The sequence below is a fragment of the Aotus nancymaae genome, unplaced genomic scaffold, assembly GCF_030222135.1.
Source record: "Aotus nancymaae isolate 86718 unplaced genomic scaffold, 86718_ANA_hifiasm-v0.15.2.pri h1tg000025l, whole genome shotgun sequence".
Lineage (NCBI taxonomy): Eukaryota > Metazoa > Chordata > Mammalia > Primates > Aotidae > Aotus > Aotus nancymaae.
This window is the reverse complement of record NW_026988438.1, coordinates 11,820,608-11,836,929: the sequence shown is the minus strand read 5'-3', so window position 1 is coordinate 11,836,929 and position 16,322 is coordinate 11,820,608. Positions and strand designations below refer to the sequence as shown.

At 38.1% G+C, this 16,322-nt stretch overlaps 1 protein-coding gene across 4 annotated transcripts in view; it reads left to right on the top strand.

Annotated features, from left to right (window-relative positions):
* UMAD1 (UBAP1-MVB12-associated (UMA) domain containing 1) overlaps nucleotides 1-16,322 on the top strand; it is a 254,941-nt gene that overhangs the window by 152,701 nt on the left and 85,918 nt on the right. For all 4 annotated transcript variants that reach the window (XM_064380373.1, XM_064380372.1, XM_012450750.3 and 1 more), the window contains exon 3: nucleotides 13,612-13,685. In XM_064380373.1, coding sequence (XP_064236443.1) covers nucleotides 13,612-13,685 — 74 coding nt within the window. The remainder of the gene's footprint in view (nucleotides 1-13,611; nucleotides 13,686-16,322) is intronic.

Here is a 16,322-nt window from a genome sequence, read left to right as displayed (position 1 = left end):
TCAAAGTATGTTCCTCTGATACTGGTTATTATTTTTTACTGCAAGGCATAGTAGCTGGGCAGGTGGTCAAACTATTTCTTGTAGTCAGGTGGTAAGGCCTTTTACTGAGCCGTAACCAATTCTATAGCAGAGAGAAAGAAAACACATTTCCCTCACATGACTTTCCTTTTCCCTTTAAATACCTGTTTATTAAAATAACAGTATGAATGTAGAATAGAGACTTATAACATCTGTATGAAAACAATTGTTAGAACAAAAAAAGAATTGAAAAAATACTGTTTTATTGTTTTAAATAGAGAAAAACATCTTATTTCTTAAATTTTTTATTTGTAATAAAATAAATATAATGCAATATTTGCCTTCTTAAACTCTTTTTAAGTATATAGTTTATTGTGATAAGTACATTCGCATTGTTGTACCACAGATCTCTAGAACAAAACTGAAACTCTGTACTCATTAAACAAAATGCCCCTTCTCTTCTCCCCACAGACCCTGATAACCACCATTCTGTTTTCTGTCTGTACAAATCTGACTCCTTTAGGTATCTCATATAAGTAGAATCATGCAATATTTGTCTTATGACTGGCTTATTTTACTTAGCAATGTCTTCAAGCTTCATCCATGTTGTAGCATGTGTCAATTTCCCTTTAAAGCTGAATAATATTCCATTATATGTTTATACTACGTTTTTAATTCATTCATCTGTCACTGAAGACTAGGGTTGCTTCCACCATTGGCTATCGTGTATAGTGCTACTGAGAACATGGGCATATGTTCAAGTATCTCTTTAAGACTCTACTTTCAATTCCTTTGGGAATGCTTATCTTACCGAGCCCCAGTCTTCATACAGAGTTATTTATTCTTTAAATATTTGAACAATGTGGGCAGAATCGATGTGGGAAAGGAGGAAACAGTGACTGTAAAAAGTAGGCAGATAATAGTCTGTCCACTGTTTAAGGCTCTCTGTCTGCTTCATTGTTTCTCAGAGTTCTGTCCATGTATACTTGCATTAGAATATCTGGTAAATTTTGATTCTTAGGCCTTTCACCAGACTTTTCAAATCAGACTCTCTTGTAGACACAGGAATTTGCACCCCAGGTGATTCTTATGTACACCGAAATGTGAGATGCACTGAGCACTGGCAATTAGACATCCTAGGATTTATCTGTGTTTATGCAGATGGAAGTCCTGTTGCCTGCTACTAATAGTGTCTTGCTTTTGGGGAGGCACATCCATCCCAGGCTAGCCTATGATTTTCACTTTATTCTGTCTGCATATTTTAGCCCAACTAAAAGTCTCATAAATACAATAAAGGAGGGCAGCCCTGACTTTGCAACCCTAAACTTGGATCCAGGCCCATTCAGGTCCTTCTTCTCAGGCTCCTATTAGTGATTCACTTTTGCTGTCTGTCTGCCTCTCATCAGTGGGCCAGTGAACAGGTTAGAACTTCCTCCCTCAGGCCTTGTAGTGTTTAGGCTTACCTGAGTTCTTAAAGGGACCAAATGTCTTTCCTGATATGAACATTCTAAGTATGGCATAGCAAATTATGATCCTAATTAGGGTAGTAATTTCTCACGTTCATCTTGTATAGCTGAATGACAAGTGTGATATCTTTAATGAAACCAACCAGCTTCTGCATTTTGAACTTGAACTCTGTTTTCATCTAGTTATCACATTGTGCTATCTTTAACATGTGTGGTTTGCTTCTAATTATTACATGATCTGTGATTTGCAAGTGACTTTTTTTCTTTTTATGGTACAGAATCTCGCTTGCTCTGCTGTCCAGGTTGGAGTGCAGTAGTGCGATCTCAGCTCACTGCAACCTCCGCCTCCTGGGCTCAAGCAATCCTCCTGCCTCAGCCCTCCAAGTAGCTGGGACCATAGGCCCACGCTACCATGCTCAGCTAATTTTTGTGTTTTTGGTAGACACAGGGTTTTACCATGTTGGCCAGGCTGTTCTTGAACTCCTGAGCTGAGGTAATCTGCCCACCTCATCCTCCCAAAGTGCTGGGATTACAGGCCTAAGCTACCGTGCCCAGCTGGAAGTCACTTTTTTTGATATCAACTTTTTTTCAAATAATGTTTGTATTTTTCATGAAATATTCTCCTCTAACCTTTGTGTGATATAATAAGAACAAATTTAATATTTGACTTCCATTAAAAATAATGATACTGATTAATGATGTATGTTCTTTATTTTATTTTACTTTTTAATGAAAGGTACTAGGAGGAAAAGGCCCTCATAAGAAAGCTTGTTCTTGTTATAGCTGGTTCATGATATGTTCCATTCAAATGATCATTCCTTAACCTATTTGGTACTCCCATAATTTTAGTTTTTGGCTCATTTCTACAACCATTTTTTTTTTTTTGGATTTCCCATTTGCTTGGTTGAAATTCCTTTTTGAATGTAAGCTCTGTGAGGGCAGGGATGGTGTGACTGTAGTTCACATGGTGCCCAGCATGGTGCATTGGACATAGGCATTCAGCAAACATTTGCTGAATGAAGGGGACTTAACTTGAGCCTGATTGTAATATATTTCATATACTGCATTTATTGTTTCTGCTAGATATTTTCTTCGTAATTTTGTTACAGTACAATTTTTATATCCATCTAAAACCTCCATTTTAAGAGATTGAGAAGTTTGCATAACTAATATTTCTAGTTGGACTAGTTGATGTTGAGAAAAAACAAAGGTGACACATATTTGATCTCCTGGTGTCACTTATTTTTCTATGTAGAAAACTCTGAGCAGAACTCCTGATATCAGCCCATAATTTTACAAGTTTCTTCTATTGGTTGAAAGGAGACTGAACACTCTTTGAGTGTGAGTGACTTGATGCCAGTGTGTCTCCAACCTGGGTTTGTATTATTGGTGATGGATCAATGCCATCATCCTTGCCCACTTGAGTCTTCATCAAGGATACCAGACAACCTGTATCCTTGCATTATGCATTACATAATGCATGAGCCTGGTTTTTTTTTTTTTTTTCCTTTTTCTTTTTCTTGAGACAGAGTCTTGCTCTGTTGCCCAGGCTGGAGTGCAATGGCACAATCTTGGCTTACTGCAACTGCCATCTCCCAGGTTCAAGCGATTCTCCTGCCATAGCCTCCTGAGTAGCTGGGACTACAGGCATGCACCACAATGGCTGATATTTGTGTTTTTGGGAGAGATGCGGTTTTACCTTGTTGGCCAGGCTGGTCTCATACTCTCCACCTCAGCCTCCCAAAGTGTTGAGCTTACAGGCGACAGTTGCCGTGCCTGGCTGGAGCATATTTTATTTTCTGTTTACTTATTTAGTCTTTAAGCTATACAGACTAAAAATATTTTTTTTAATGGCAGTCCTGTTTGTTCTCAGCAGAGCCTGTAGAGTCTGTTGTCAGTGGAATGCTGAGAACTGCCCTTTGTAGAGCTTTCTATTGGCAGCATTTTGGGACTCAGGCTGAGGAATGGTTGATCCAACTTATGCTTCCAGCAGTATATAAATTTACTCTGACATGGGAAACATATTAACAGCAGCAACAACAAAAAACCTTTCAAGATGCAGGTTTGTACAGCTTAATATAATATTGTACTAATGTATATGTACAAAATTAATTTGGCCTTTTCAGTGTCTAGTCTTCCAGCCTAAAAGTAAGAATGCCTAGGCTTAATTGTTTTTAACAAAAACTGTTAAATGGCTGAATTAATGTTTTGGGGTTCCTTCAAGATCTTCCAGAAAAATTATTACCCCATAGCTACAAAGTAACAAGACTCAGAACTAAGGACATCAGTAAAGCCCAAGACAGATTAATTAAGAGCAGGCCGGTAGGACTGACCAGTGGATATGACCACATTTAGATTTGTTGGTGTTCTTACTTTCCAGACTAAAAATGCTTAACATTCAATGTGACCCAATGCTCTTAAAGTAGTAAGCTAGTTTTTGAGCTATGTGATTTGAATAGCAATCACATTTAAAATCTAACGTGATACCTAAAAGTTGTGTAGAGATACATATGAAAATCCACACTAATATCTTTTAATGTAGACTACGTGTTCTGGTGAACCCTTAGTTTGAAACTTCTTTATATTTTAGCAATAATTTGTACTTCTTTTTATTAGCTTTTAGTGAGTATGTATGCAGCATTATCTTTCTTACTGTCCTTCTCCCACCTACAGTCAAATCAACAGATGTTTATTGCGCATTCACTTTGCATGTGCCAATTCCTTCCTTTGCCAATTTTGGGTGTTAATAATTTTGGTATGCTAATTTATTACATGCTCTGTGCCATTTTAATTTGCTTTTCTTTAATTCTCAGTCAGCTTGAACCCTTTCCTATATTTGTTTGCTAACTGCATTCCTTCCTCTATGGCTTAGCTGTTCCTATTCTTGGCTCATTTTCCTTTGAGGTTATAACAGTTGTCAACAGAATCCTGACCAGGCTCCTGGGCAAGCCATGTCTTAACCAATTAGTACTTTTGTTTTCTCTCTATTCCTCTTTTCTTCATTATGGTGGAAAACAGACAGGGATTAAATGGACAGAATTAGAAAAAGCAGGAGGGGAATTGGAGGAGACTTAAATGTAATGTGTTTAAAACTGAATTGGATAACTTAACTCAAGCTTTGATAAGTAATGGGGAAGCACCGTGATATTATGGAATACTTTGTCATTGTCAACAGACTTGGGTTTTAGTACCAGCTCTGCCTCTGTTAAATGAATGCAATAAAGCCTACCTCACGACACTGCCAGAGCATTAAATAAGATTACATGCCTTCTCCTGTCATCCTCTCTGTCTTAGTTTGTTTGGGCTACTATAACAGAATACCGTAAACTGCTTGGCTTATAAACAACAGAAATTTATTTCTCGCAGTTCTAGAAGCTGAGAAGTCCAAGATCTAGATGCTGGCAGGTTTGGAGTCTGATGAGGCCCACTTTTTGGTTCAAGAAAGGCATCTTCTGTTTCACATGGTAGAAGGGGACAACACAGCTCTCTTCAGCCCCTTATAAGGGCACTAATCACGCTCATGAGGGCTCCACCCTCATGACCTCCTGACTTCACAAAGGCCCCACCTCTTCCTACCAACACATTGGGGATTAGGTTTCAACATATGAATTTTGCGAGGGTTGGGGAGTACACACACATTCAGTCCATAGATTCTCCTATGCTAAATTAGCATATCACTAATTGCTACATGCAAAGACAGAATAACAGTTGAAACCGAGACCTTGCCCTGGCTTCCCATGCTTCTCTGCAATTAGTGTCTGATATGTTTTCCCATTTAATCTTTATAACAGCCTTAGTATGTATTATTATTCCCATTTTTCAGATGAGGAAATTGAGGCCCTGAGAAGTATCTTACACAAGGTCATAGATTTGGTAAAGGATTTGGGTAGAGTTCTGTCAGATTTCAAAGCCATCCTCTTTCCACAGTGCCAGGCTGCCTAGATTAATGAGTGTGACTGAAGAATGAAAAGGAGTTAATGGTGTGGCCGTTCCCTGTTCTTTCCACTACTTCACTTGGTGAATGACTAATAGGCAAACACTCCCAGAGGGTATTTGCATTTTAAAAGTGAGCTCATTAACCCTAATGAATCTCTAATTGGTGAAATTTGTGGGGGAGATATTTTTAAGTACTGGGGCTTTCTCCTGTGTCTTCAAGGTGCCTGGCTATCTTTTTCTTCTTTATAGATTATAGATTCTAGAATCAGAATCCTGTAGCAGAGTGAGGTCACATACTGCTAGTCTGCCCCAAATGCATTAACAGAGAGTCGTGAATTAAAAGGGAGCCAGGAAAAAATATCATCAAAAGGAAAAAAGCATGGGTTAGCATTCTCTAAAATGAATGTCCAAAAGCAAATAAATTTGGCTATATAGAGGGTCTTCCAAAGAGTCAGGTGAAAAGAATATATTTTATAACCAAATTTAACTTTAGAAATGTTATATCAGCATTTCCCATGGTGTGTTAATGAAGCTTTGCAAGATGTTTAATAGGTGTCAGGTGAATAAAATGGCTCCGTAGTCAAATACACTGAAAAAAAATTTTTTAAGTTTCTTTACTGCAGAATTTCTCAGATGCTAAAGGAAATCAACTGGAAGAGAATTCGCATTTTGAAGGTGTTTCTCGTATTTTTGACCATAGAAGTATTTTTCCTTGTGAACCTCTTGGAACCAGTGCTTTGTATATTAAATTCTCAGTTATAGAGTTCTAGATAAATCCTCTCTAATTAAAGAAAAGAAGAAGAGAAACAGTTTTCTGTATTCACAGCCCTTTGCATGCAGTCAGGCTCCAACCCAGTCCACAGCAGCCCATTTCCAGTTTTGTTGGGCTCAAAGGCATGACAGTAACAGCCCTCTTCCCCAGATGAGATCTAGTGGATTGAGCGGGGAGAAAAAGGAATAGATAGAGACCAAATTCTCATCTTTACTGCCTATAAAGCTGGTGTTGAAGAATGTAGCTTATAACAGGGAGCAAAAGGGCTTCCTAATCTGAATCTCAGAATTAGATTGAGTTTGTAAACCAAAAGTAAAATCCTAAACCCCCACAACGGACTGAATAAACCCCCTCTGGGCCAAGGAGAAACTGAAAAAATGCATTCCCAATTGTGACAGGAAGGGAGGTTGGAGATCTTGTTATACCCCCTCCCTTTTGGAGTTTAGGAGCAACTGACTAGGTGTTATCAGAGAGATCATAAGACTGACAAAACAGGCTCTTTGTAGCAATAAGATACCAAATTCCAACCTGACACTGGTATAGGATCTCATGACAGATAGCAGACCCTGAAGGAAATACATATATTTTACCCTAAAATATATTTCCTTGACCTTGTTTGAAATGGCACTGCAAAGTTGTCTTTTGTGGGGGAAATTGCATGTGTAGAGAATCTCCTTTCCTTTCTAGGTCTTTCCCAGATTTAGGAGAGATTAAATAAAAGACCGACACCTGTAAGGTTTGAAGAAGAGACATTGAGGATATTCTCTCTAGGGCTGTTACCTGAAAACGTCATCTGCTTAAGGAGAAACTTGGCTTCCACAATGCCCTTCATCTTAACTCAAGCATTTACTTCTAGTCTTTAGATAAAGCTAAACTCCTTCAACAAACTGCCTATCAGAAAATCTTTGAATCCAATTATGACTTGTAAGAACCCCTCCTCCCCACTTTGAGATATCCCAACTTTTTAGGCTGAACCAGTGTATACCTTACCGTGTATTGATTTATGTCTTCACCTGTAACTTCTGTCTCTCTAAAATATGTAAAACCAAACTGTAAGCTGACTACCTCAGGCACACTCTCAGGACCTCCTGAGACTGTTGCACGGGTTGTGGACATACACATTGGATCAGAATAAACCTCTCCAAATATTTTACAGAGCTTGGCTTTTTTGTCAGCTAGTTCCACTCAGTTACAGAATATGCTGAGGCTGGCCAAGTTTTTCCCCAAGTAAGAGGACGTTTCTGTGGAGGATCAGAGCAGACAGCAACAGGCTGCCTGTGTTCCTTCCATTCTCAAGAGAGGGAAGAAGTTACTGGAAAGGAATCCTGATCTTGAGGAGGGTTCTTAGATCTCTTGCAAGAAGTAATTTGGGGTGAGTCTACAGAGTGAAGAAATAAAGTTTATTAAGCAAGTAAAGGAATAAAAGAATGACTGTTCCATAGGCAGAGCAGCTGTCTGCTGGTTGGCTATTTTTATGGTTATTTCTTGATTAAATGCTAAACAAGGGTGAGTTATTTATGAGTTTTTAAGGATAGGGGCAGGGATTTCCGAAGACTGAGGGTTTCTCTTCCTTTTAGGCCTTATAGGATGACTTCTGGATATTGCCATGGCATTTGTAAACTGTCTTGATGCTAGTGGGAGTATTATTTAGCATGCTAATGCATTGTAATTAGCATATAATGAACATTGAGGATGAGGAGAGATTACTTTCATCACCATTTTGGTTTTGGCCGGCTTTACTGCGTCCTCATTTATCAACAGGGTGTTTGTGATGTTTATCTTGTGACCTATCCCATCCTGTGACTAAGAATGTCTAATATCCTGGGGATGTGGCCCAGCAGGTCTAAGCCTCATTTCGCCCAGACCCCTATTCAAGATAGAGTCGCTGGTTCAAATGCCTCTGACAAGGGGATGGAACCACTGCGGCCAAGTCCTCCCAAATGCACCAACCAATGGACAGGACAGTGGAGAGAGGCTTGGGGTGAATGTTAATGGAATTTCCTCCTTGCTGAAGAAAGCATAAGGGAAGTGACCTCATAGAGTTTACAAGAATTCGGAATATCCAAAAGAAATTTATGGATATAATTAAGCATTCTTCATGCTGCATTTTGACCCATTTCTTTGTAACCAAAATTCATGTAACACGGGATACTGACCATTTGTATCCCCGTTGTTCCTATAGATATGGAACTGATTTTTGTTTAAGACAGTATCTTTGACACTAGAATCATAAGCTTCTGTTGAAGAATTACTTAAGCGGATCCTGGATTCTAGTGGAACAACTGACAGCAACCAGTTTAAAGACCCCTACAGAGGAACAAAATCAGCAAGAGAATACCATTTCTTCATCTCCCTGTCCCATGACTTCATCCTGCACTTTTCAACCAATCAGTGGTCTCCACACTTTGGCTCACTCCAAAACCTTTAGAAACCCTATCCCTAAACTCCTCTGGGAGACAGATTTGAGTTTTCTTCGTGTCTCCTTATTCGGTGGCCCTAAGATTAAACTTCTTTCACTGCTACAGCCCAGTGTCTCAGTGTATTGGTCTGTTTATGTTGCTGTAAAGGAATACCTGAGAAGGGCAATTTATAAAGAAAAGAGGTTTATTTTGCTCCAGGGTTCTGCAGGCTATACAGGAAGCATGATGCTGTTAACCACTTCTGGTCAGGGCTTCAGGAAGCCTACGATCATGGCAGAAGGTGAAGGGGAACCAGCGTGTCACATGGCAAGAGAGGAAGCAAGAGAGATGCTAAACTCTTAAACAGCCACCTCTCACATGGACTAATAGAGTGAGAACTCATTACCACAGGGAGGGCACTTCATGTGGGATTTGCCCACATGACCCAAATACCTCCCAGCAGGCCCCACCTGCAACATTGGGGATTACATTTCAACATAAAATTTGGAGGGGACACACATCCAAACCATAGCGCTCAGTATATTGACTTATCACATGCATGGGGCAATGAACCTATTATGGTTTCATAAGGAGTGGGAACCACATGTCTGCTCCATCACCTACCCGCCACCAACCCCTTTAGACAACCCTCCTCTGGGTGACCCAAGTAGGCATTGAGTTCCTCTCCTATCACTGGAAATTTCTCTCCTTTCCAATTTCCTTTATACCTTAGTGCTCATTCTTCACCACTGTTTCTCCTCTCCCTCAGCCATCTTCACCCAGTAGAATGGGATCATGATGATACTCTAATGACCATTCCTTTCTCACCTCCTTATATAGCTAAAACATCATCCAGCTTTTTTTTTTTTTTTGAGATGGGATCTCGCTCTAGAGTGCAGTGGTGTGATCTTGGCTCACTGCAACCTCCATGTCCCAGATTCAAGTGATTCTCCTGCCTCAGCCTCCCCAGTAGTTAGGATTACAAACCTGTGCCACCAAGCCAGGCTATTTTTTGTATTATTATTAGAGACGAGGTTTCACCATGTTTGCCAGGCTGACCTCGAACTCTGGACCTCAAGTGATCCACCTGCTTCAGCCTTCCAAAGTGCTGGAATACAGGCATGAGCCACTGTGCCCGGTCATCATTTAACTTTTTAACCCAGGAAAGATGGAAGGCGTGTATTTCTCTAAAACAAACTGGAAAACTACAGGCTGCCACTTGTTTTTGTAAACAAGATTTTACTGGAACACAGCCACACTCATTAGTTTACATATTTTCTATGGCTGCTTGTAGCTACAATGGTGTGTTGTGAAGTTGTGACAGAGACCTTATGGGCTGCAAAAACTAAAATGTAGGCCGGGCGCGGTGGCTCAAGCCTGTAATCCCAGCACTTTGGGAGGCTGAGGCGGGTGGATCACGAGGTCAAGAGATCGAGACCATCCTGGTTAACATGGTGAAACCTCATCTCTACTAATACAAAAAATTAGCTGGGCACGGTGGCGCGTGCCTGTAATCCCAGCTACTCAGGAGGCTGAGGCAGGAGAATTGCCTGAACCCAGGAGGCGGAGATTGCGGTGAGCCGAGATCGCGCCATTGCGCTCCAGCCTGGGTATCAAGAGCGAAACTCCGTCTCAAAAAAAAAAAAAAAAAACTAAAATGTTTGCTATCTGGCCCTTTACTACAAAAAAAAAAATTTGCCAACTCATCAGCTAAAATATAGATGGATTTCATGTCAGTCCTTTAAGTTCTGAAAGAACTTCATTAGTATATATATGTAGCCTTTATCATTTACTCACTCTAAATAAAAACTATATTTGAAACAAAGAGAATTGCATGGCTGTACTATAAGGACAATTTTTGCATCTTGTAAAATAGTTTCTAGCCTTACAAACTTCTTGAAAAATATGAAGGAAACTATGTGTTTGCTTTGAAGGACCAGAAGGAAGAATAGAGTCTTGCACTAGTCAGAAGTATCATTAGAAAGGGAAGAAAACAGATAATCTGTGGGGCCTATGAAAGCAAAACGGAGTAATGAAAACTGAAGGACAAGAAGGCACGAGATCCTGCCTTCAGAGCTCCCTGTGGCTCCTCTCGTCACATCCTGTTCCCTAATTCAGTCTAGATTCCTCCCACCTTGGTCCTCATGCATTGGAACCTTTCACCAGACCATAGAATCCCCAGAGATGTCAGGAGACGGTGATCTGCTCCCACTGTGACTGCTTTCTATGTAGGAGACCTTGGGCAGGTCGCTGAGTGCTTCTGTCCCTTAGGGTTCACTCACCTGTAAACTGGTGGGTGGGTAGAGTTATCTTACTGGGCTTGCCTAAGTAAGTAATCAAATGTGATGTTTTTTAAAAGCCTATATGAAAGGTAAGGTATTATGAAATTGTCAGTGTTTTTGTTTTTGTTAAAATATCTGAGTTGGAAATGAAATTTTTTAATCTATCCAACATATAAAGTTAACTGATATGTGAAAACTAAAGTACCTTATTTCATATTTCTCACATCCATTTTTGCTTATTATTGTTATAGTATTTAACTTTTATATGGATTAGAGAAAATATAGAACATAACTGAATTTTTACCGTAATGAAATAATTCTTCAATGAGTGGAAAAAAAACTTCAATGAATTGCAAATGAAATTTTTTAATCTGTCCAACATATAAAGTTAACTGATATGTGAAAACTAAAGTACCTTATTTCATATTTCTCACATCCATTTGCTTATTATTGTTACAGTATTTAACTTTTACATGGATTAGAGAAAATATAGAAAATAACTGAATTTTTACCATAATGAAATAATTCTTCAATGGGTGGAAAAAAAACTTCAAAAATTATATTTCCTTGTGACCCATTTTTTACCATTTGTTGTTTGTTCAGCTTTCATTTTTATGCCTTTGTTTACGGAGAAACAATCTTGCAGATGGCAATTTTCCTTGTAATCAGTTATTGTCCTATCTGAGTCATCGCCAGACATGGCATTACAGTAAATAGTGATTCTGAAATTGCTTCCAGGCAGATGTGTTGTGTAAAGTTAAGAACACTGGCTGATAACCTTTCTAGTTGTTCAAGCAGTGGGGAGAAAGTTTTGAATAGATATACACCTTGAAATTAGAAAATGGCAAAGGAAGACAGACTTTGTGCTGTATGATTTTAACCAAATATAGTGTTTGTGTGGCTATGGATGGAACACTTTTTAAAAGATAAATAATATTTATTTGAGTAAAGGACCTTTTATAGTGAACTATACATGTTTTCTTAGAAACACCATGCACGTGCATTGTTAAACACAACCTTGACCTTGTTGTACAGACATTTGTATTACCTTGGCCACTCAGGTTGCTGTGGTCTCATGTGTATGACTAAGCAAACCAAACTCCTCTATGTATTGGTTTCTCCAGTGTAAATTAGAGGTTCTCTTATCCCTCACTTTCAGACATGGGGTATTTGTTTCACAAATACGTTTTTACAACAATGTATGCTCAAATATAGTTTTTATTATGTATCATAAAGTATTGTCATAGTTTTACAGTGAACTACAAAGAGAAGTTCAATAATTTATTCAATTAATGTTTATTGAACACCTATTGTGTGCTGGGCCCTGCCCAATAATAATAATAATGTACAAAACAGAGAACAAAGTGATAGACTGGAACATGCATTATAAATATTTTGTGGGTCAATTTATCTTAAATAAGCTACCAATTTAGTTCTTGTTTCATGATTTTATAATTTAACAAGCTCATTTATATTTTTTATTACATTAATCAGACTTTATTTTATTTTTTATTTTATTGCAATAGGTTTTGGGGGAACAGGTGGTGTTTGGTTACATGAATAAGTTCTTTAGTGGTGATTTCTGAGATTTTGATGCACCCATCACCCAAGCAGTGTACACTGTACCCAATGTGTAGTCTTTTATCCGTTTCCACCCTGCAGCCTTTCCCCCAAGTCCCCAAAGTCCATTTTATCATTCTTGTCAACAGGCTTATGTATAATCCTTTACAATTTTCTTGAAACTCTTTCTTAATTATATTCACTAGTAAACTAAACTTTTGTGTTGCATATGTAGAAATTAAGCTTAGACAAGATTTTACACTTTATCTGCAATCAAGACTCATAACTTTTCCTTACATTAACAAATTTCTAACCATTAGTGTCAGTTAAGCCATCATTTATTTCTTTGGTAATCTTCCCTGCTGTGGACATTCCTAAGATGGCCCAATTTTATAGAAAGAACAATTTACAAATTGCTAAATTAGCATCTGATTATGCTTCAAAAAAGTAGGCTAATAGATAGTCTCTATCTATAATGTGTTAATCACAAACCATTAGCGATAACTAATAAATTAAAATGGATGAATTATTAAATTCTGCTTATACTTACCCAAGTGTGTTTATGTCTATCCTGTGTCCTTCAAGCCAGCCTACTCACTAACTTAATGTAGCAGTGTAACCCTTTAGCCAGGCATTACCTTTAGGAATCAAAGTATTAACTGAAGGCTAATTTATGCATTTGTTCATTATTCTTCCCCGCTATAACGATTGTCTGGCATCTGGTTAATTATTACATATAAACATGCACATCTACTCCAAGGCAAATCCACAGATACACAAACGCTTACAAATGGGAAGCCTTATGAAAAACTAATTTGGAGGACATCCTTATCATAAAGAGTCTGTATTTCAACAAAATTTGCCTTAAGTCATAGTTTTCCAAGTTTATTTGAAATATGACTTGACTTATAAAATATGAATTTATTTGGTTTTTCCAGAGTAAATCTGTATGAAACAGGATATATTTAGGTTGTGTGTATATGTATTTATGAATGATATATGAGACCTGTATATAATTATTTTTCTTAAAAAGTTAGCTTGTTTACTTTGAAACAAAGGAAATAGTGGTTTCTTCCATCATGTGAAACATATAACAAAAGATACTTCAAACAATTAGCAGGTGGTTTGGCCTCAGTAATACGGTCAAGTTTTTTTTAAAAAAATATTTTACTTCATAGGAGATACATCAAATGAGCAAAGAATGTCAGCAAGAGGCAAAACTTCGGATGTAGAAGCTGACCAATCTTTGGAGGTAAGTGAAACAAGGTTAAGTCCTTTTCGATGAAACTGAACAAGTCACTATGATTATATATGCCTCTGAGGATAAATAGTAACGTCTGCTCTTGCTATGCCATAAGTGCCTGAATACAGAGAAACAAGTGGTCTGCTGAAAGTCAGTGGAGAGCAGCACAGGGAGTGACTTCCCAAGTGCTAAACTCTTTTAGTGCTGGAAGTGGAAACTTTCTGTTAAAACGAAACAGAAATAGAGTCTTTAAGTTAAAACATTTAAACTATTTTTAATTGAGTGATTATTTACAAAACATTTCCGTAAATAGGCAGTACATAAACTTAGAGAGAAAGGCTTAAAAATAATCCATTCAGCACACTATTGCCTTACTATTTCCAGCATCAAAGTACACTCCTTGAAAGTATTCTGTAGAAAAACTAGAGTATTTGTTCTTTCTCACATGAGAAAACTATTGGCTCTTTAAGGGCAAATGTGAAAATGTAGTTAGGATACTTTTGAATACTATATAGAAATATACTAACATTATTTAATCACCGAAATCATCATCTTTAAGACTTAAGGGCAATTTTAAGTACTAGGGTGGAATGATTATCTGGAAATTTGAAACTTTCTACGTGGTGTCACAACTCTACTTGTATTCTAGTTGTAGCACATGAGGGTATTGCTGCATACAACTAGAGGGAAGTCAGTGACCTCGCCAGTGTGATTCACCATGGTGTCTTAATGCCTAGCACATAGTAGGTGGTTGAAAAGATTTATTAAATGAATAAGTTAGTACAATCATGAGTTATAAGTAGGGAGTAATATTTATTTTAAAAGATACTTTTTTTATATATTTATATTTTTCACAGTGAACAAATATTTTACAATCAAGGAAAAATCATCTTATTTAAAGATGTGATAGAGGAAGTAAATTCATGAGGAGGAAGAAAATCATCTTTCTCATAAAACTGTTCATTCTTTCACTTATGCATGCAAAAAGTACTTATTAAATACTGACTATACTCAAAGTGCTGTACATGGAGCTGAATACATAATGGTGAAAATAAGATACAAGGACAAAGAACAATGTCCAGGTTATACCGTGAAGCAACTTGATCTCTTTCATTTATTCAAACATTTAGTGAGGCTGGGCGTAGTGACTCATACCCATGGTCCCAGCACTTTGGGAGGCCAAGGAAGGAGGATCGCTTGAGGCTAGGAGTTTGCGACCAGCCTGGGCAACACTGAGAGACTCATCTCTACAAAAAAATTAAAAAATTAGCTGGGTGTGGTGGCATACGCCTGTAGTCCCAGCTACTCAGAAGGCTGAGGTGGCAGAATTGCTTGAGCCCAGGAATTCAAGGCTGCAGTGAGCTGTAATCACCCAGCCTGGGTAGCAGAAACACATAGTGAGTGCTGACCATAAGTAGCATCTCTGATAGGAAATAAAGGCGGTTATATTTGGGATTTGGGACACAACCACCAGGATGGTTCAAAAATCATCCATGATTACTTGAGTTTGGTTGCTTAGTGTCTTCTTTTATCTGGGGTGCTACAGCAAAATACCATAAACTGGATATCTTATTAACAACAGAAATTTATTTCTTTAGTTCAGGAGGCTGGAAAGGCCAAGGTCAAGGTGCTGGCAGATTTGTGTCTGGCGAGGGCCCATTTTTTGTTGTTTGTTTGTTTGCTCTCTGTTCTCACATGATAAAGGGAGAACTCTGGTCTCTTCAGCCCCTTATAAGGGCACTAATCCCATTAATGCAGACTCTCCTCTCCCACCTCTCACCTCCTAATACAATCACCTTGGGGATTAGGTTTCAGCATATGCATTTGAGAGGGACACAAAACATTTGAGACCATAGCACTTAGTTATGTGATTCATTGGAAATGTCTGTAGAACTTGACTATTTTTCAAAGTTGATTCGTTGACAGAAAGAATTCCAAGACTAATTCTTAAGGAAAGAAGCTTTTAAGATTACAGTCTGCAGAGATTTGAAACGAACTCATTATTGTGCTACTTTCTAGTCACTCTATTAATATAGTCAATTGTTAATCATTAGGCTGGATGTATATACTCATGCAGTAATAGATACTTCAAAAGTACTTCTATTCAAGTAGCAGCTGGGCAATGAGAGGACAGTGCTTGCTATCAGAGATCTCACTGATGTAGGAAAAAAAGTGGAGTGGGAGACTATAAATAAGACCACAGGGTTAAATCGCAATGCAAGAAGAAAATGATAAAATACTTTAGAGGCTATATATGTTCGCCACAGAAAACCCAAGTAATAATTTACCTTGACAGTAAGCATCTAACATGGGATTCATTATTCCTCCCCTTTAAAAATTCAAAAATGAAAACACTGCTGAATACCCCCTACCCTCTTTGTACCTTGTTATAGTCAAAATGAGTCTTATCCGGCCTCCTAGATGTAAATTCTGTGTAGAAGTTGATGACTCCTAAAATATGTCTCTATCTAGACCTCTCCCCTGAGTTCTAGACTCTGTACCCAAGTGCCTATGTAACAAATTTCTACACAGTTCAGCCTTTCCTTAGCCACAGAAGAACTATTGATACCTGGCCCCACTACCCTAAAGCTTCTCTGTACCCAAGTTTTAATATCCCTGTTTAATATCACCACCTTCTATCTATAT